The sequence below is a fragment of the Rhinoraja longicauda genome, chromosome 1 (assembly GCF_053455715.1).
Source record: "Rhinoraja longicauda isolate Sanriku21f chromosome 1, sRhiLon1.1, whole genome shotgun sequence".
NCBI classification, from domain to species: domain Eukaryota; kingdom Metazoa; phylum Chordata; class Chondrichthyes; order Rajiformes; family Arhynchobatidae; genus Rhinoraja; species Rhinoraja longicauda.
Window position 1 is genome coordinate 117301899 of NC_135953.1, and position 21628 is coordinate 117323526.

At 40.2% G+C, this 21628-nt stretch overlaps 1 protein-coding gene across 1 annotated transcript in view; it reads left to right on the top strand.

Moving 5' to 3' along the window:
* The window catches only part of LOC144592845 (cilia- and flagella-associated protein 337-like), an 80803-nt gene that overhangs the window by 20939 nt on the left and 38236 nt on the right, over positions 1-21628 (top strand). The window contains exons 3-6 of the mRNA XM_078398035.1: positions 11272-11354; positions 14259-14351; positions 17418-17463; positions 19071-19117. Of these exons, the coding sequence (XP_078254161.1) occupies positions 11272-11354; positions 14259-14351; positions 17418-17463; positions 19071-19117 (269 nt within the window). The remainder of the gene's footprint in view (positions 1-11271; positions 11355-14258; positions 14352-17417; positions 17464-19070; positions 19118-21628) is intronic.

Here is a 21628-nt window from a genome sequence, read left to right on the forward strand (position 1 = left end):
GCACTCTAAGTACATGTGATTTTTTCTATCACAAATCTCAAATTGTGGAGTACAGAGGCAAATAAATAAATGATGGGTCTTTGTCCCAAACATTATGGAGGGCACTGTAGATTTCTGGACCATTGGGATCTCTTCTGGGGCAAGGGTGACCTGTACAAAAGGAACGGGTTGCACTTTAACTGGAGGGATGTCAACATCCTGGTACACGGGTGTGTTTAAACTAGATTAGTAGGGGGGTGGGTTATCATACAGGACAGAGGCAGGTGAGAGGTTAGCAGTTGGTATGGAGGATGATGAGAAAAAGTTTAGAGGACGGAAAAGAAAGAAGAAAGGCGGAACGAGGAAGGTTGGTTTAAACTGCACGTATTCCACCGGGTAGCGCCTTCAGCCATGGCAGCCTCGCCAACAGTCTGTTTTTTCATCTTTTTTGTTATTTTTAGTGTGTTTTAAATGTTTGTGTTAATGTTCTCAGGTTTGTATTACGTGGGGGTTGGGGGAGGGGATCGGGGGAAGCGGTTTTTCAATCTCTTACCTCGCCAGAGATGCGATTGTTTTCCGGATCGTATCTCCATTCGCTTTGCGGCCTAACATTATGGAGCTGGCGGCCTTGCTCGAGACTTACTTTGAGCCCTGCCGCGGGGCCATGGCACCATCGGAGCTGACGATCCCTTGCCTGCGATCGACGCTTCAACCGCAGCCTGTGGATTTCAACATCAAGGAGCTTGCAGTCTCGGGTAGAGACTGATGTCGGGAGCTCCAAATCGCAGAAGGTTACGACCAGCCCTGACCCAGATCAGATCGCCCAGCATGGGGGAGCTGAGATTTCCCCCCGATGCAGGAGCTTGATGTCGCCGATGCGGAGGGCCCTAACGCTGCTGACTACGGGAGTCAAGATCGTCCCGTCAACAGAAGGCTCAAGGACCCCGACCGCGGGAGAACAAAGAAGGGAAGACATTGAACATTTTTTCGCTTTCCATCAGTGAGGAATGTGGAGGAGTCATCGTGGTGGATGTTTATGTTAACATGTATTTTGTGTGTTCTGTTGCTTTTAATTGGTATGACTGTGTGGCAAAACAAATTCCTGATATGTTGCAAACATACTTGGCTAATAAAGTATGATTATGATTATGATGATTATGATTTTAATACAAGGGGCCTGACAGGTAAGGCAGATGAGCTTATGGCATTGATAGGTACGTGCGACTGAGACATTGTAGCCATTACTGAAACCTGGTTAAGAGAGGGGCAGGACTGGCAGCTCAATGTTCCGGGGTACAGGTGCTTCAGGGGAGATGGGTGAGGGTAAAAGATGGGGGGGGGGAGATTGCGTTATTGGTTAAGGTTAGACTATATGGGTGGAGCTGAGGACCAAGAAAGGGATGGTCACCTTATTGGGGGTGTACTACAGACCCGCAAATAGTCAACGGGAATTGGAAGAACAAATATGCCAGGTGATTGTAGACGGCTGCAGATCAAGTAAGGTTGTTGCAGTAGGGGATTTAAACTTTCCAAATATTGACTGGGAAAATCATAGTGTGAAAGGTTTAAATGAGGCGCAATTTCTCAAAGGTGTTCAGGAGAGTTTTCTCCAGCACGTGAGAGGGCACCATTTGATCTAGTTTTGGGAAATTGGTAAGGGCTAGTAAATGAGGTATTCGTGGAGGAGCCATTTGGGCCCTGTGACCACTGTTCAATTAGTTTAAAGATAGTTATGGATCGAGGGACAGAGAGGGCCCATGTGTTAAAATGCTAAATGGGGCCAGACCAACTTTGAGGGTATGAGAGGTTTTGCTCAAGTTGATTGGAGCAAGTTATTTGAGGGGAAAGGAACATCAGCCAAGTGGAATGTTTTTAAAAGTATGCTGACAAAGCTCAGGATATGCACGTTCCTGTCAGAGTAAGGAAGGGTAAGGCAGGCAAACGTAAGGAAGCTTGGCTAACGAGGGAAATTGAGGCATTGGCCAAGAATACGAAGGACGATTGGGACAGGTATAGGCAGCTGGAATCAAGTGCATCCCTGGAGAAGTTTCAGGAACTAAGGAGCAAACTAAAAAGGAAATCAGAAGGGCAAAAAGGGGCCAGGAGATAGCTCTGGCAGATAGCATTAAGGACAATCCCAATAGATTTTATAAATACCTAAGGGGGAAAAGGGTAACTAGAGAGAGAGTGGGACCCCTCAGGAATCAAAGCAGTCAACTCTCTGTGGAGACACAGGAGTTTAACGAGGATGTTTTCAAGACTATAGGGTCTGTGCTATAGGGAGAGGTTGAGTAGGCTCGGACACTATTCCTTGCAGTGAGGGGTGATCTTATAGAGGTGTATAAATTCATGAGAGGAATTGATCGGGTAGATGCGCAGTCTCTTGCCCAAAGTGGGTGCATCGAGGACCAGAGGACACAGGCTTAAGGTGAAGGGGAAAATATTTAATAGTAATCAGAGGGGTAACTTTTTCACACAGAGCGTGATGGGGGTATGGAACAAGCTGCCAGAGGAGGTAGTTGTGGCAAGGACTATCCCAATGTTTAGGAAACAGTTATACAGGTACATGGATAGGACAGGTTTGGAGGGATATGGGCCAGGTGGAACTAGTGTAGCTGAGACATGTTAGCCGGTGTGGGCAAGTTGGTCCGAAGGGGTTGTTTCCATGCTATATCACTCTATGACTAGCCCGTCTATTTTTGTATTAAATTTTCCCTGATAATAAATGATAACATACTATTAGTTTCCCTAATCACCTGCTATACATGCATGATAGCTTCTTCGTGAATCATGCACGAGGGCATCCAGATCTTTCTGAATTGGTTATCTGAATTCTTTATAAATCCATTTTGTTGTTTTTTTTAAAATGTCAATTTAGGAAATAATTGGCCCCATCTGACTTAATTTCATCTATGCCATGGAAAATTATTCATCATTGATTGAGACTGAAATTGAATAAGCTCCAAGGTGATGACCATTTGTCAGAGGGATTCGGTGATAACCTTGCTTTCTCGCAGTAACTGCATCATTATATGCACTTGAATAAAACTATTTTATAAATTTAGGGAGATTGCAATTCACAATTAGGTGGTAAAACTGAAATGGATCAAATGTCAGAGTAACTCTATATAGATCTCAACTTCACACAATAAAGTTGGCATGTGTGCGTTGTAAAATGTGATTTTTTTAAATATATGCTTAACATGAAAAGGAACTTAATATCCATGACCAAGCTCAGCAGGATTTTTCTCTGTTTGACTGTTGCCATAGCTGCATTCAACTTATGAAGACATTGAAAGTGATGTTTTTAAGTGGCAACAACATTGTGCTTGAAATGGGATTTTTTTATTATACTTTATAAACACTTGGTCAACTTGCAATGGAGGAAATTTCAGACGTGGATTCTCAGATTAATAAATTATGCAAAAATAAACCAGTAAGTACTTTCAATTTATGATTATAGTGCTGGATTTGCATTACAGTAAGTAACCATTAAAGGTATGTATATCCCAGCATAGTTTGCCGCGTACTGTATCTATGTTGATAGTGTTATTTAACAATGTAACATTAAATTAATTTAAAGACAAATAAGCAAACAATTCTGAAAATTCTGAGTTTTGCAAGGATGATGCTAGATCTGAAGAAAAAATAAACAAATGGATCTAATCGAGGTATTTCAAAAATAAATGATTCCACCTGTGGATTGAACTAGAACTAAGAATCATAAATGCAAGAAAGTCTCATATAAAGCCATAAGAATATGAAAGCTAAAAATAAATCTGCAGCAGGTCTCAATTAAAAAGTCAACAATTTATTTCTCTTCACTGATGCTGTTTGACCCGCAGAGTTCCTCCGGCAGTAGATTTTTTGCTCCAGATTATAACATCTGCATTCTGAAAGGAGGTGAAAAAATGACTGTGTAGGGCAGAAACATTCTCCTGGGAATTTGAGCTTATAACAGGGTTGACAGTATTATATTTCAAAACTAAGGGACAGATTACGGATGGGACTTTTTGTGAAAGGTGTATCTGGGCAGGGTTAGAAGTCTGAAATTATACATGATTTTGAGAACACGACCAAGGTGTCTGATCTACACTAATCCCACCTGCCCGTGTTTGGCCTATATCTTTAAAACTTTCCTATCCATGTACCAGTCCATTTATCTTTTAAATAAACAGCAAACCCTCATTATAACAGACAAGACAGGGAGGGGGTTAGTGGTGTTCGTTATTGCCCGATCGCTCTAACCGAGTAAGGGATTATCATTGCATGTAGTAGAAGCAAAGAACTGCAGATGCGGGTTAATACACAGGAGGACACAAAGTACTGGAGTAACCCAGGAGGTCAAGTGGCATCTTTGGAGAGCATGGATAGGTGATGTTTTGGGTTGAGACCTTCTTCAGACTGATTCAGTCTGCTGAGTTACTCCAACACTTTGTGTCATTTCACCTTAAAACGAGGTGCCGTTGCCACTGGTCTGCACCAGCGAGCCCTTCTTCACCAGCTGCTGCACAGTCCAGTTGACATGGCTGTTGTCGCATCTCACATTGCAGACTCTGGCCAGCTGCGCATTGTTCGGGCCACCAACAGGACTCATTCGGTCACAGTGGGGCTATCTCCTCTCTCACCAGCTGCCGCCTCCTCACGCCGGCTGTTGCTTTGTCTGCTCCCCGCTCCACCGCCGCATCCTCCGCCTGTTCGCTTTGTGCACTCCGCCTCTCCCTCCTCTTCTTCCTTCTCTCCGCAGTCACCGACATCTTCCAAGGTGGAGTATGTTGGCGATTCCCGAAAGTGGAAGGAGGAGGAGGTGGAGCAGGGAGCGGACAAACCGATGGCCAACAAGAAGAAACAGCAGCTGATGAGGGTGGGGGTGGACCCCCATGGTTATCGAGCACATCCTGTTGGGGGCTATAATGTGAGCTGCAACAATAGCCACATCAACTGGATGGCGTGGACAGCTTCTGAAGAAGGGGTCACTGGTATATCTTGTTGACCTTTTGCCCCCCCCCCCCCCCATCCAACGCTGCCTCCTCCTCCTCCCCCGGAGTCAAGGACATACCCCACCTTGGAAGATGTCGGCGACTCCAGGGGAGAATGAGGAGAAGGCTGCAGTGGAGAGAGGAGCAGACATAGCGACAGTTAACCGAGATAAGCGGCAGCTGGTGAGAGGGGAGGGAGCCACACAATGACCGAGCGCGTTGTGCCGGTGGCAGGGGCCTGAAGAAACCGTTGTGCCCGGGGACTACACTGTGAGCATCAACAAAATCCACGTCAACTGGATGGTGTGGGCAGCTAGAGCTGTAAAAGGCCAGGGAAATGGTGCGAGCCGAGATCCGTCCCCATAACAAAAAAACATTATGAAAAAGTCCATTAAAACAAGGGCTTACTGTAGTTATAGTATCTGCCTCAACTACCTCCTCCGGCAGCTCATTCCATGTACCCACCACCCTCTGTGTGTAAAAGTTGCTCCTCAGGTTCCTATTAAATCTTTTCCCTCCCACCCCTGACCCAGCTGTCTCACTGGTCTGTTCATCTAAATTGGACTGTTTCCAACCCGTCACTCTATCCTCCCTTGCAAAGCTTGTCTCCACTATGAAACCTGCCCCCTTGACGCTGTCCCCACTGCCCTTCTGAAGGATGTCATTGCAATAGCCGGTCCCAGCATCCTCTCTATCATCAACCGTTCTCTGGCCACTGGCACTGTTCCAACCTGTTTCAACCAGCTGTGGTCCAGCCCCTCCTGAAAAAACCTAACCTAGACCCCACCTTGCCTAGCAACTACAGACCTATTTCCAAACTGCCATTCCTGTCAAAAGTCCTTAAAAAGGTCATTCTAAATCAACTACTGCCTTACCTACGCCAAAATACCATCCTGGAAAGTTTCCAGTCATGTTTCAGGGCCCACCACAGCACAGAGTCTGCCTTGTTGAAGGTACACAACGACCCGCTTCTCGCCATCGACACCGGCGACTGTGCAATCTTGCTCCTTCTCGACCTCAGCGCAGCATTTGATACAGTGGACCACACCATCCTAATTGACCGTCTCCGGTACCGGGTTGGCGTTGATGGCACTGCCCTGAGCTGGTTCGTTTCCTACCTCACAAATAGGAGTTTCTCCATCAACATAGGCAATTATTCCTCTTCCCCAGCTAGCCTCTCCTGCGGGGTACATGCCCCTCCTCGGCCAAATCATTCAAAGGCACGGCATTTCTTTCATCTATGCGGATGACACACAGCTTTATCTCCCCTGAAACCCAACAACCGGTCAAATTTAATCAGCCTCATGCACTGCCTTGAGGACATAAAATGTTGGATGGCACAGAACTTCCTTCAAGTAAACGAGAGCAAGTCTGAGGTCATCCTATTTGCCCCTCCCCCCGACTCCATCAAAACGATAACAGGCCTATAACGAAGCCTATCCTCCCTAGTCAAACCGCATGTCAAAAACCTTGACGTGATATTTGATTCTGCATTAAAGTTTGACAAGCAAGTCAATGCTGTGGTAAAAGCCAGCTTCGTACCATAGCTAAAATCAAACCATTCCGCCAATTTGACGACCTTGAAAAAATCATCCACGCATTCATTTCCTCCCGCCTAGACTACTGCAACTACCTATACACTGGGATCAGCCAATCATCCCTATCCCGCCTGCAATTGGTCCAAAACGCCGCAGCAAGACTCCTGATGGGTACCCGTAAAAGGGACCACATCACCCCGATTCTGGCCTCTCTCCACTGGCTCCTAAATGGGCTTGCCCCCCCCCCCCCATATCAAAAATCTTCTAACCCCACTCTATCTCCAGGTCCCTCAGGTCACCCGACTTGGGGTTACTGACTGTCCCGCGGTCTAGGCTTAAGCTCAGGGGTGACTGTGCTTTTGCGGTTGCAGCACCTAAACTGTGAAACAGCATCCCTCTCCCCATCAGAACTGCCCCCTCCATCAACTCCTTTAAGTCCAGGCTCAAAACCTATTTCTACTCCCTAGCGTTTGAGGCCCTCTGAGAGGGCTCTGTGAACTGTTTATGTATGTGTTATGTTTGGGTGCCATTGTATGTTCTTTTTTAGTACCTGCACTGATGTACAGCACTTTGGTCAACGTGGGTTGTTTTTAAATGTGCTATACAAATAAAATTGACTTGACTTGACTTAAACCTATATCCCAGATTTCTTGATTCCCCTACTCTGGGTAAAACACTGTGCATTTACTTAAACTATTTCCCTCACTGTCTTGTACACCTCTATAAGATCACCCCTTATCCTCCTGCACCAAGGAATAAAGCCTTAGCTTGGCCAACATCTCCCTATAAGTTCTGGCAACATCCTTATTTTAACAGTCTTCCCAGACACTGTGTGCTAAGTTTCCAGAAAGCTTTATGATGACATTACTGGCCACCGTTCTTGAGGAGTTGTGGAAGTCTGGGGGATTTCCAGTCATATTTCCAAGGCTCATGTTGGTTTTATCGGAAAACTGGTGTCTCATTTCAGTTGTAAAGAACAACTAATTTTCCTTTCAGCTTTTGGAACTACATTTTCACTTGTGACTCCTGGGAACCTTAGATGATCGGTCTGTTTCTGTGCTGCACTTTTTTGTAGACAAAGAGTACCGTACACAATACGTACCATATAATATTTTGCTTAAAATTCCAGCATCTGCAATCTCTTCTGTCTCCAAAATGCTGTCTTATCATTGACCTTTTCTGATTGTTATATTTGTATGGCAGATACAAACTAAGCTCACCAAGGACGACTTAAACATTTCAAGCATAAGTACACATTTAATGACATGATCATTTAATTATAGGTCACTGAATCTTCAGCATTGATAATGAGATATGACATGCGGTATATCTCATTTCCTTCTGTGTTAAAGTTTTAAAATGGCAAATTCACTTTTTTATTAATTTATCCTTTAGATTAAGGGAGAATAAAAAGCAATTGTTCTGCACAGAATTTTGCACTGAACTACCAAACCTAAATTTACATTTCTTCTTTAGTCCTTCCACTGTTCACTTCATAATTCCTCTGTCTGGTTGGATAGGTAGGTATACAGTTATTTTCCCTATTTGTGGAAGTCCTGGATGCTCTGTTCCCCACTACTTATCATTATCAATTTAATCTTTCAGCAGCACAGTGAGGAAAAGTAATTTGAACAACCGCATATAGGAGCACAAGCAGATGTTATGCTCCTGGAAAAATCCAGCATAATATTTCTTTACTTGTGGTGATACAAGCAGTGAAATAGAGGTCAAAGGTAGCACACACTAGTATGACACCAGCAGACCTAGGGATTCTTACCTGACAAAACTGAGAACAGGACCAGCAAGGGCAAACCTCTAGCTATACAAATGATAGCATTTAGATTCTATATAACTTAACCTGCTGCCACAAATGTGTAGAAAGAACATCAGTTCTACACAAATGTGTAGAAAGAACATCACTAATAGAGTCATAGAGTCATACAGCGTGGAAACAGGCCCTTTGTCTCACTTGCTTACGTTTATCCCATATCCCTTACACCTGCCCTATCCATGTAGTGTCTAATTGCTTCTTAAAGGTGACAGCATCCCTCTCCCCATCAGAACTGCCCCCTCCATCGACTCCTTTAAGTCCAGGCTCAAAACCTATTTCTACTCCCTAGCGTTTGAGGCTCATTGAGGAGGCGCTGTGAACTGTTTGCGTGCTACTGTATATTTCATTTTTTTCCTTAGTACCTAATCAGATGTACAGCACTTTGGTCAACGTGGGTTGTTTTTAAATGTGCTATACAAATAAAATTGACTTGACTTGACTTGACTTGACTTGACTTGAATAGTCATGTGGCAACTACCTCCTCTGGCAGCTCGTTCCATTCACCCACCACCCTTTGTGTGAAAATGTTACCCCTCAGATTCCTATAAAATCTTTCCCCCTTCACCTTAAACCTATGCCCTCTGGTTCTTAGTTCCCCTACTCTGGGCAAGAATAAATTTTCTTTGCACCCTTTTCAACTTGACAACATCTTTCCTATAACATGGTACCCAGAACTGAACACAATACTCTAAATGCATCCTCAACAACGTCTTATACAACTGCAACATGATCTCCCAACTTTTATACTCAATACTCTGACTAATGAAGGCCAGTGTGCCAAAAGCCTTTGACCTCTCCATCTACCTGTGATGCCACCGTCAAGGAACGTACAGTTCTTTCACAACAGCAGAATTTCCAGAACCACCCAAATTCAGGATTTCCTACAAAATTGAGAATACTTTGATTTCAGTCACAAGATATAAGATTACTCCTCTGCTGAGATCATTTGATTTGTGACATGGTTGCAATATCTATTTTAGTTTATGAAGTACAAATATTACAGGATTCTCTGAAATGCTGTCTTATTCTGGCTATTATCAATGTGGCCAACCAACTCTTTCAACTCCAAAGTGACAAGAAAGGATCCTGCATCCAAGATAGTGCTTTAAAGAAAGGATACATTATACTTTAATTGTTTGTGTGGAAGGACCAGAAACAGCAACATAATACCAGTCTTGCATTTGCAAGAAATCTACAGGTTCATACATTTACCTTTTTATATAATCTTGTATGCAATGCTGACCTGGGTGGTTGATCATTTGCAAGGGAATATATTAGCTTTGGAAAACTTTATTAAGGGTTTCCAAGGGCCAGCTATACATATGAACCATATGTTTGAGCATAATTCAATAAACAAAATATGGCTTAAAGAAAAAAACAAATTCTAATATAGGACAACCACATTTATACCATCAAGGCTTCTTAAAGTGCTTTTACTAAAGAAATTGCAGAGGTTAATTTGTGCAGCGAGCTAATCAGATAATTATTTTGATGGTGTAGATCAATGGGTGAAGGTTGTACAAAGAAATTGCCTTTTTGTTTTGGATCCATCTGATTTGGAATGGGACTTTATTCTATCATTTTCTGATTTAAATGTGAGAGTTCTATATAAGTACTTTACATTGGTTCACATATTCTCACATTTTCATATACAATGGGGCAGTTTGGTTATTGATAAACTCTGTTTATACATTGATAACTCATAAACCCTGTTTTGTCAGCATTCATTTTGAGACATAAATCAAAAATATATGGACCAAATAGACTAACATCCAGATACATTTATTAAAAATTGATGAGGGTTAAAGGGAGTATAGATTAGACAGGACACTGAACCAGTATTCAATCATCATTCTGACCACGTTAACTGTGGTAGGCCAAATTAAACAACATCAGATACTTTGGTTCACACGCTAGTATCACATTGTTTTTTTTAAATGTTTTTATGTTCTGTGCAGGATGAATACAATAAAATCTTGCAGCTGGAGATTTCAAAGAAGGAAAAACCCAGAAAACAATCCAAAGATGCTATGTTTCAACTTCCAGCAATCATCAAAGAGATTCCTCACCGAGAATCAATCCTTCGCATTTTACCCACTGTAGTAAATAGCTTTGTGCTTATGGGACAGGATGGACTGATTTCCTTCTGGTCATCAGCGCTGAAGCTTAAGAAAAGTAGATCTCTCTTTGTGAGTAGTACTAGAGAAACATTACATCTCTTTTCCAGGGCAGAGGGGTGCTATGGAGGAGATGGCAGGGTAAGGGAGCTTTTGTGATTGAGGATGGGCAAGGGAGCTTTTGTGATTGAGGTAATGTGAGAAAACATTTTTTTTTTAAATGTCGTGTACTTTTTCATTTGTAACTTTTTCTTTTTGTTAAAATTGTTTTCTGGTCTTGCTATTGTTTCATACTTTCCTACTTCATGTCGGATGTATTTTATCAGTTTCCCTTCAAACAGCATACATACAATGATTAATAATGTTTGTGCATCTGTTACACCATCCTGCTATTTTAGCAGATTAATTATTTAAATTATGTTGATTTGGAGCAAATACTGGAAACCTCCCTTTCGCATACTGTTATTCCATTTATTGTTGCAAAATTACAACAAAAACACACTTTACACATGATAATTAATTTAAATGATAGACAGCTTTGGGCTTGTAAACTTGACCAATCATCAATTTGCCAATTACCACAGATATCTATCAGATTTTCCCTTAAGATGTTAATCAAATTCAGGTAGAGTCTGAAAGCAAGGAAACTAGGGGAACAAGAATAATTTTGTCTCTCGTTATTTTGTGTTCTTCTCAGGTACTTTTTTGTAAACCAGCCAATCAAAGTAATAAACAAATTAATTCAAATGGAAATGTATCTGATGTAGTAAATGAACGTCAAGGGAAATAGGCACATTTTCTAATTATGAACTGTAATTTATTTTTAGTTACAGGAAGAAAACAGAAAGTTCAAATGGATCACTGACTTCATTCTAATTAATCAATACAACAAATTGATGATTGGAACATGGTATAAACATTTAATTTTTATTTACAATATAACAAGATTTTAAAAGTATCCTTGTGTTGACATCATACTCCTGGTTTGATACTTGCTCATATTGATTTGAAAATGTGGTATCTGTTCATGAGAACTCATTAGGAAGCTATAATAATGTTTTCACCCTTTCTTGGTACTATTTAGGATGGGGATAGAGAAATGTGGAAGTTTAGTCTTTTATGGACTATTGATATGTCCTGATATTGATGTAGAATGTTGAGCTGGAATGCCATTGTACCCGTTTAGCTCGGTACGGCCTCCTAGCTCCAAGAGATGCATGTTTTAGTGAGGCTGCAAATGAGGTGCCAAAAAGGAGAAACATACAACTAGGTCTAGCTATACACACCTCACAAGTAAAAGATAGCTGCATTGAAATACGAAACTACAACACAAAACGTACATATATATTAATAATTTGAATGAAGGAATTAGAAGTAACACTAGCAAGTTTGCGGATGACACAAAGCTGGGTGGCAGTGTGAACTGCGAAGAGGATGTTAGGAGGTTGCAGGGTGACCTGGACAGGTTGAGTGAGTGGGCAGATGCATGGCAGATGCAGTATAATATAGATAAATGTGAGGTTATCCACTTTGGCGGCAAAAATAAGGAGGCAGATTATTATCTCATGATGTCAGGTTAGGTAAGGGGGAAATGCAGCGAGACCTGGGTGTCCTTGTACACCAGTCACTGAAAGTTGGCGTGCAGGTACAGCAGGCAGTGAAGAAAGCTAATGGCATTTTGGCCTTCATAATGAGAGGATTTCAGTAACGGAGTAAAGAGATTCTTCTGCAGTTGTATAGGGCCCTGGTAAGACCACATCTGGAGTACTGTGTATGGTTTTGGTCTCCTAATTTGAGGAGGGACATCCTTGTAATTGAGGCAGAGCAGTGTAGGTTTGCGAGATTGATCCCTGATATGGCGGGACTGTCATATGAGGAAAGATTGAAAAGACCAGGCTTGTATTCACTGGAGTTTAGAAGGATGATAGGGGATCTTATAGAGACATATACAATTATAAAAGGACTGGACAAGCTAGATGCAGGAAAAATGTGCCCAATGTTGGGCGAATCCAGAACGAGGGGCCACAATCTTAGAATAAAGGGGAGGCCATTTAAAACTGAGGTGAGAAGGAACTTTTTCACCCAGAGAGTTGTGAATTTGTGGAATTCTCTGCCACAGAGGGCAGTGGAGGCCAAATCACTGGATGAATTTAAGAGAGAGTTAGATAGAGCTCTAGGGGCTAGCAGAATCAAGGGATATGGGGAGAAGTTGGGCACAGGTTACTGAATGTGGATGATCAGCCATGTTCACAATGAATGGCGGTGCTGGCTCAAAGGGCTGAATGGTCTCCTGCACCTATATTCTATGTTTCTATGTACAATTTTATGAATTCCTGCCAGTTTATTGATATATCCAACATCTTTGCATTAAATCTTTTTGATGCTCTCAGTGAAAGGAAAATAATTTACATCCTTTGCCCTCCTGAACCTCATAGATTAGAGAACAACAACAGATTTGATTGCATAGAATTAACATTTGTTTCCCTTACTCATAATCCCATCCAGTATGGATGGAAACAAGTTTTGCAAATTTACTCCTTGTGTGTGTAGTTTTATTACTAGGCATTTTGTTTGTGTTCATTGCCGGTTAGATTCTGTAGCAGGAAGAAATTTCATGAAAACATTTGAAAATATCACCTTAAATAGAGCTTTGGCTCTATGATATATTCACATACAGGAAAACATTTGGCCTGCTGAAGATTTTGGTAGTGCCAGATTATCAGATATTCTTGATGATAGCGTGTGATTCTATTAATACTTCAATATGCTTCTATTTCACTTTGTTTGATGATGCTACTCAGTAGAATAATACATTTTCAAGTGCACCTGGTACTTTTCACGGGAGTGTGGTGAACAGAATGACTGAGTGGAAGAGGATGCAGGAACCAGGGCTCTGATGATCACAGGAACTTGAACCCAGTAAATATAAGCATGGGAACTGAAATCCCAGTGAGATCAACACCTGGTGAGCCAGATGGCAACCATTGGAATTATAGTATACACATAAGAAGCTGGAATAACTCAGCGGGTCAGACAGCGTCTCTGGAGAAAAGGAATAGGTAACATTTTGGGTCGAGACCCTTCTTCAGACTGAGAGTCAGGGGAAAGGGAAACAGGAGATATAGATGGTAATATAGAGATATAAAACAAATGAATGAAAGATATACATAAAAGTAATGAAAATAAAGGAAACAGGCCATTGTTAGCTGTAGGCTAGGTGAAAATGAGTTACAGACAACGAGACACAACAAGATGACTTTGAAACTAGCACAATGACGAGTGGAGGAGGGACAGAGAGGGGGGATGCAAGGGTTACTTGAAGTTAGAGAAATCAATTTCATATTGTTGGGTTGTAAGTTGCACAAGTGAAATATGAGGTGCTGTTCCTCCAATTTGTGTTTGGCCTCACTCTGCCAATGGGGGAGGCCCAGGACAGAAAGGACAGTGTGAGAAAGGGAAGAGGAATTAAAGTGTTTGGCACCTGGGAGATCAGGTAGGCCCAGGCCCTGAGCAAAGGTGTTCAGTGAAATGATCGCCCAGTCTATCTTTGGTCTTGCCGATGTATATGAGTTCACACCTTGAACAATGGATACAGTGGATGAGGTTGGAAGAGGTTCAAAAGTTGGATAGATGGTTAATGCAGTTTTACTTTATATCTATTAATTTAGGTTGAACATACTAAAGAGCCAATAATATAGAGATAGTATCACAATCATTTTAAGACATTTTGGTTATTCTAGAAAATATTGAAATTTTGAAGCATATTATGTTGTCACTGAATATATATTAATAAATCATTATATTCTGTGTCCAGTGATCGGGAAATCCGCATCTATGAACTTTCCAATTTTGAACCCTATTGTCAAATAATTGGCCTTGATTCTATGCCTCTTCGTCTAGACTACAGGTAAGGTTATTGCTCATAAAATAATCGCAGTCAAGGATATGTCAATTTCTGTATATAAGCTAGATTCCATGTGCTGGCTACACTTGCTAAATCCTAGAATGTTAGCTGTGGAATTCATATTTCCACACAAAGAGCACTGCTTTCATCTGCTGCAACTGCAAGATATACTGCCATGCCAGAGACGGGCATTAGATGATATTCCATGTGGAGTTGACCATTGAGATGCAAGCCATCATTCTATGGGAAAGCTTGCACACAAACAAAGGCTATACTCCAAAATAAAACTACAAGTTATACATAAATGCAAAAATTAATAAAGAAATAAGGATATTTTCCGGTAAATTAGCATGTTAGCTTGAGTATCTTGCAACCCAACTGTAAGAATATTGAATTCTCCAATTTTAGGTAACCTCTAATAAACCCCCCTCCCTTCCCTTTCTCCCCCACACCCATCCCTTTCTCTTCCTATCCTTTTCTCTTCATGCCCCTCCTCCCCTATGCCTCACATGGACCCACACGTAATTCTCCACCCTCCCCCCTCCACCCTCCTCTACCGTCACAATTTGCAACTCTTCAATCAGTCTGTATCACACCTTAAACTTTAATCTCCAGGCTTTGATCCAACCATTTGTTTATCAAACTCACCCCCCACCTATTACTCGCCATGCATTGGCCTGTCACTCCTCTTTTCCAGCTTTCTTCCCCTCTCCCCTACAATCAGTCTGAAGAAGGGTCCCGACCACAAATGTCACCCATCAATATTCTCCAGAGATGTTTGACCCACTGTGTTACTCCAACATTTTGTGTCCCTTTGTGTAAATCAGCATCTGCAGTTTCTTATTTCTTGCATTTAACTTGTTCCTTCTGTTTTAAACTAGCCCCAATTGATGAGGGAAATCTCCTTTGGGGTTTTCAACACAATCATGCAGACTTAAATAGAAACTGGAAAATAAAATCAATCGTTGCAAAAGGGTGTGCTTTTCTGTAGTTGAGTAGAGTAAGTTCTACCCTATGTAAAACTAACCTGAACAATGTTAATATTGGCCTGAAAAGCTGCCCTTTGATTTTAACTTAATTTAAAATAACATTAATTTTGGGCTATCTGATGGCCAACTAAAGTTAACATCCAGGTGATGGGTCATAACATCCAGGTGATGAGGTGATAACATCCAGGCAACAACTTTGAGCGATATCCCCTTTCATTTTTTTCTTACTTTCTTTTGATGTCAAATAATGTCTTCATTTATTACTTTCTCATAATAGTTAACTGCAATCTAAAAATGCCATCGTCTTGAGACAGGGGTTTGTGAATGAGTTAAGAGAATCAATCATAGAATCATATAGCCAATTGACCCAACTAATCCATGCCGACAAGTAGACCCCCTTCCGTATTAACCCCATCGCCCAGGACATGGTCCAGAGCTCTCTATACCTAAGCTATTTAAGTGTTCATCTGTACACTTAAATGCTGTCAGTGAACCAGCTTCAACCATTCTCTCAGATAGTGCATTCCAGATGGAGACCGCCATCATAGTTTTCTATCCATTCAATTATATGTATGATATGCTGAACCATAAATTACCAGCAGATATTGATTTATCTAAAATTAAGAAGAGAATAAAAAATGACTCTGATTAAGGCAATGAAGAAATAGTTAATATTATAGATGTGTTTTACACTTAAGCATTTTTGAAATCCTTGTCAATATCTCATTCTTTTAAGGCAAAATCCCATTTGCTGTGTTGTACCACCATCGCTGCAGAGACTTTGGTATTTTGAGTAGCCTTCTCATCAGCAGTGCAAGTGCAATAAGTTGCCATTCATAGCTACGTCATCAATTACAAATGCAGAAAAACAACAACTTATATAATGCTAAAATGTATAAGTGGAATAATATCAAACAAAATAAGGACAATAACCGATGTTGAAGTAAAAAAGGGCTTTAATGAATATTTAAGTTTGGGAGAGTGGACATTGGGAAAGTAGCTAGAAGAGCATTGGACATCTAGAGGTAACAGACATGGAAACGGCTTCAGTAGAGGAACATAAGAAGCAGGAGTACACCAATCATCTCCTGAAGCCTGTTCTGTCATTCAAGATGATCATGGCTGATCCATTCTTGACATTGACAGTTTTGAGACATGGATGGAGATGGGTGATTACAAACACCAATCTCTCCATTTATCCATGGTACTGTAACACCTCAGCCTTGAAACCATTTTGCACATTTTTCAAAACCTTGTCATCTTTTCTAAAGTGTGGAGGCCAAAATTTGGGATGATAGTTCATCTGGATTGAACTGCTGTTCAATATACATTGAACATAATCACAACAGCGTGCAAATGCCTGTAGGTTTATTATAAACCCCCAAATTTTATATTCTTTATTAAATGTTTTGCTATCTTGTCATGTTGGAAGATTTGTACACAGCATCTCTTTGTGTATAAAAATAATAAAAAACAGAAAATTGCAGATAGCCTATCAAATTAGGCAACATCTATGGAAAGAGAAATAAAGTTAAATTTTCAAGTTGATTTTGACAGAGAATCTTCAATCTTAAATGGCAACTCTTTCTCTTTCCACAGATGCTTTTGATCTGCTGAGTGTTTCTAGCATTTCTGTTTTTATTTCACTGCTTTTGTACACCTTTATGTACACTAATTCTAAAGTCAATGCTTTGAGAACCAAACCAGCTCAGTGGTGTTCTCAATATTTAGGTTGAGATTTCTGCTTTTTTAAGACTGGAAGTTAGTCAGGCAGATTAGCAAAACAGATACAGCGGAAGTGTGGTAGAACAGTGCATCAGTGCACGAGTGGAACCTGATATTTTGTTTGCAGATACTGATGAGTGGCAGCATATAAATGGACCATAGATAGAGGATTTCTGGAGATAAAACTGCAGGAGTGGTGAGAGAAGATATAGCAGATGATTTCCTGGCTATGACTGGATCTTTAGGAATGGAGCCAGATGGGAACAATAAAAAATATAATATTTAAGGTTTGCTACATTAGTGTACTGTGCTTCACATTTGATTACCAGGATCTTTAAATCTCGTTTCTCTCCAGTCCCACAGGAGAGGATGAGTGCATAATTCTATACGGTGATGAACAGGTATGTTTTGAACAATAGTAAATGTTTCAATCCATCATTTATTGCCATAGTCCAAAAGCAAAGTACTAAAGAAATCTAAATAAACAAAAACATGTTGAAATGAACAGAAATAGTGGGAATGCAGGTAATGTCTGTAAGAAAAATAAAATTAATATTTTAGGTTAATGTCCTTTCACAATTTACTGTTATGGGTCAGGTCAGTTCAGTTGATTAAAATGTCTTGATCTGCCTTGGGTTCAGAATTAAGACTTCTTGTTTCCAGATGCTGAAATAATTTGCATTTCCATTAGGTCCATGATCTGAACCTGGTCCTCTGAAGAACTGGTGGTTTCTAATATTTTGTGAAAGACGTTTACAAACATAAACAAATCAGAATGATCAGAAAGTTGTAGGCACTAGCAGATGTTGCCATCATAAAATGAGTACCTAAAAGGCCAAGATGCAGATGTAGTGATTATGAGAAAGTTTTCAACAGATCTTTGAATGAAATTGGATATACATATGCAAATAATGGCCCAGTGCCACTTTCAAACTTCATTGCAAAATTTGTTAGTGACTGACATGCACTATATACATTATCTGCAAATCTCAGGTCTCTAGAAGGACAAGTTTCATTTCTATTTGCTTTCTTTATCATGGACCTTGGAGTTGCAGTGATTGACAGACTTTCAGCAATACAGATGAGCCATTTCTTCTCATCATTAAGGCATCTGTTATAACGGCTATACCAGGAACACTTCAAAAAGGATAATTTGCTCCGATTCTAGTTGAAAAAGGTGGCATCTATGCACAACTAGCCGTGGCAGAACTGCCAGCCTTTGATTGGGTCTGTTTAGTTTGTGTGTAGTCCTGTTTTAGAGTTTCGCCAAGTTGACACCTCAATTTTAGATTTATCTAATGCACAACCTGTTGTGGTCTCTTCTAATTTCATTTGATAAGAGTTGGTCATGTGATATAATGATGTTGATGAAATGGGAAAAATGATGAGCCAGAAAGTTATAAATTATGATTAGGATTTATTTTTACTACTGCTAAAAGCCCACAGCACTGGATAGAATTTTTGAGCCCTGATCTTAATCTAGCTTGTTTTCCACGATGGCAACAACACGTGACACATGAATTTTTCCCATGTGTTGGTTCTCTCAACTCAACTTACTTCAGGACTCGACCTGTTCAATCAGTAGTGGTATTATAAAACCATACTTAATACAGTCTATTGAAATCCCCACCAACATTATATCCTGTGCCTTTGCTTTCCTCAATGCATGACTATTAATTCACCAGACGAGGGAAATATAACGGGTGACATCCAGCAGGTTTTCTTGCCCATGTTTGACTTGAAGCATTTTTTTAATTGAAACTGCAGACAACATTAAAAAATTCTTAAAACTAGTTATCCTAAACTGAGCATAGGGACTCCTGTAATTTTTTCAATTTAAATCAAGATTTTGTTCGGTAATTAAGAAAATTAATTTTGTTAAATTAACCTTTTGGTTGTTATGGAAGCTGTTGCAAAATAGCTCCTAGGGAATAGATTAATTGGGATATATAGTGAGTTTGGGTGGTAGAACAGAAAATAAATAAAAACAAAGTTCTATTTCTCACAGGGATGTGTCAACATCTTCCTGGTGTCATTGATGAGGGAATGCCTGAGGTAGGTGAAATAAATACAGTTTATCTGTAATCCTGCAGGTGAGAATTTAATCTTAGTTTATATATCATTCATAATTAATATATAACAATCAATTTCTGCCACTTCACAATTACTGAGTTAGAAATTTAGGCACAAAGTATCAAGCCTCCAATGAGATTTGAACCTTCTCAAAGATTTGTCCTCAGACTTCATGAAATTGATCTGCCGGCAATGTTGTTGACAAATCATCACTAAAGATTCAATGCACAATGAACATATTAGCAGCAAAGTAACTCATTGCCCAGAAATTAATTCTCCAAATATGCTGCTGTACCTTTGACATAAGATATGATAATGATGCAGGCAGTTATTTATGCCACTTCGCTTGGTTTTGCTGGTCCTTCAGCTGAAATTATTTAAAGATTTAATTATCTTGTTCTTATAAATTTAATTATTTGATTTACTATGGACAGGACTAATATATTAAAGCATTATGTCCTTGTGCACTTTTGTCCCAATTCCTTAAATGTTGTATTTCTTGTCTTATCACATCAGGTTTCTTTGTATTGTCAGGACTCCTTGGTTTCATTTAAAATGAAGTGATAAAAGTGAACTAGGGGAAGTGGAAACATTATATTTACACAGAAGCATCAAATCAAAAATCCTTTAACCATAGAAAATTAGAGATGTCCAAAGTGATGAACTTCAATCAAATAAAATATTCAAAATGAGCCAATTAAAATGCTTTAAGGCTGTTGTTTTTGAGCAATAAATCATGAACTGGAAAAACACATATTTCAACTCATGCCCTTTTTTTGCAAGTACAGTGCCCTCCATAATGTTTCGGACAAAGACCCATCATTTATTTATTTGCCTCTGTACTCCACAATTTGAGATTTGTAATAGAAATAAATCACATGTGGTTAAAGTGCACATTGTCAGATTTTATTAAAGGGTATTTTTATACATTTAGGTTTCACCATGTAGAAATTACAGCTGTGTTTATACATAGTTCCCCCATTTCAGGGCACCGTAATGTTTGGGACACATGGCTTCACAGGTGTTTGTAATTGCTCACGTGTGTTTAAATGCTTCCTTAATGCGGTTATAAGAGAGCTCTCAGCACCTAGTCTTTCCTCCAGTCTTTTCATCACCTTTGGAAACTTTTATTGCTGTTTATCGGCATGAGGACCAAAGTTGTGCCAATGAAAGTCAAAGAAGCCATTATGAGACTGAGAAACAAGAATAAAACTGTTGGAGACATCAGCCAAACGTTAGGCTTACCAAAATCAACTGTTTGGAACATCATTAAGAAGAAAGAGAGCACTGATGAGCTTACTAATCGCAAAGAGACTGGCAGGCTAAGGAAGACCTCCACAGCTGATGACAGAAGAATTCTCTCTATAATAAAGAAAAATCCCCAAACACCTGTCCGACAGATCATAAACACTCTTCAGGAGTCAGGTGTGAATTTTTCAATGACCACTGTCCGCGGAAGACTTCATGAACATAAATACAGAGGTTACACTACAAGATGCAAACCACTAGTTAGCCACCAAAATAGGATGGCCAGATTACAGTTTGCCAAGAAGTACTTAAAAGAGCAACCACAGTTCTGGAAAAAGGTATTGTGGACAGATGAGACGAAGATGAACTTGTATCAGAGTGATGGCAAGAGCAAAGTACGGAGGAGAGCAGGAACTGCCCAAGATCCAAAGCATACCACCTCATCTGTGAAACAAGGTGGTGGGGCTGTTATGGCCTGGGCATGTATGGCTGCTGAAGGTACTGGCTCACTTATCTTCATTGATGATACAACTGCTGATGGTAGTAGCATAATGAATTATGATGTGTGTAGACACATCCTATCTGCTCAAGTTCAAACAAATGCCTCAAAACTCATTGGCTGGCGGTTCATTCTACAGCAAGACAATGATCCCAAACATACTGCTAAAGCAACAAAATAGTTTTTCAAAGCTAATAAATGGTCAATTCTTGAGTGGCCAAGTCAGTCACCTGATCTGAACCCAATTGAGCATGCCTTTTATATGCTGAAGAGAAAACTGAAGGGGACTAGCCCCCAAAACAAGCATAAGCTAAAGATGGCTGCAATGCAGGCCTGGCAGAACATCACCAGAGAAGGCACCCAACAACTGGTGATGTCCATGAATCGCAGACTTCAAGCAGTCATTGCATGCAAAGGATATGCAACAAACATGACTACTTTCATTTGCATGACATTGCTGTGTCCCAAACATTATGGTGCCCTGAAAAGGGGGGGGGGGGGAGGACTATGTATAAATACTACTGTAATTTCTACATTGTGAAACCAAAATGTATAAAAATCAACTTTATTAAAATTTGACAATGTGCACTTTAACCACATGTGATTTTTTTTCTATTACAAATCTCAATTTGTGGAGTACAGAGGCAAATAAATAAATGATGGGTCTTTGTCCCAAACATTATGGAGGGTACTGTATATCTCATCTTTATTGCTTCAACAAATTATATAATTAATACTAATTCACA